Here is a 484-nt window from a genome sequence, read left to right on the forward strand (position 1 = left end):
CACACATGAGGTAGAGAGAGATGAGCTTACTGTGGCGATGCCTGGAATCACGCGCTTTTAGGTACTTCTGCTCTGCTGTGACAGACTCCAAAGCCTCTCTCAACTCGGCAATCTTGACATTTATTGGGTCCAAATGTTCTGCAAAGAATCAATCACCCAGCAATAACGTTAACCAAAGCAGTAAATAAAACATGACCTTTTATCTGCACCATCCATAAAAAGAGATCTGCTAGGTGCAAAAAATCGTGAAATACAATACTAACAGAAAATAACTAACCATCTTTTGCAAGGTCATGCTCATTGGGGATATGACCAACATGGATGTAGAAAGATACAGTCTCTGGAGTTGAGTAAGGATTGTGGAAGCAGAATTTATACATTCCCGCTCGTGGAGCCTTAAATTCAAACTTGTCCCCTGATGTTCCTTTCAAAGAATTAACTACATTGCCTCCAGGAGATGTTACCTGTGAGGAATCCAAGTTAG

General features: G+C 41.3%; 1 protein-coding gene across 1 annotated transcript; it reads right to left on the reverse strand.

The window, feature by feature from the left end:
• Positions 1 to 7: 7 nt before the first annotated feature.
• On the reverse strand, positions 8 to 473 carry LOC113346191 (transmembrane emp24 domain-containing protein p24beta3-like; the record flags this gene model as incomplete). Its single annotated transcript, XM_026589764.1, has 2 exons — positions 8 to 138; positions 278 to 473. Coding segments are annotated over 2 exons (327 nt in total), but the record flags the coding sequence as incomplete, so codon positions are not given.
• Between the last annotated feature and the right edge of the window lie 11 nt (positions 474 to 484).

This window comes from Papaver somniferum, unplaced genomic scaffold (genome assembly GCF_003573695.1).
Source record: "Papaver somniferum cultivar HN1 unplaced genomic scaffold, ASM357369v1 unplaced-scaffold_9822, whole genome shotgun sequence".
NCBI classification, from domain to species: domain Eukaryota; kingdom Viridiplantae; phylum Streptophyta; class Magnoliopsida; order Ranunculales; family Papaveraceae; genus Papaver; species Papaver somniferum.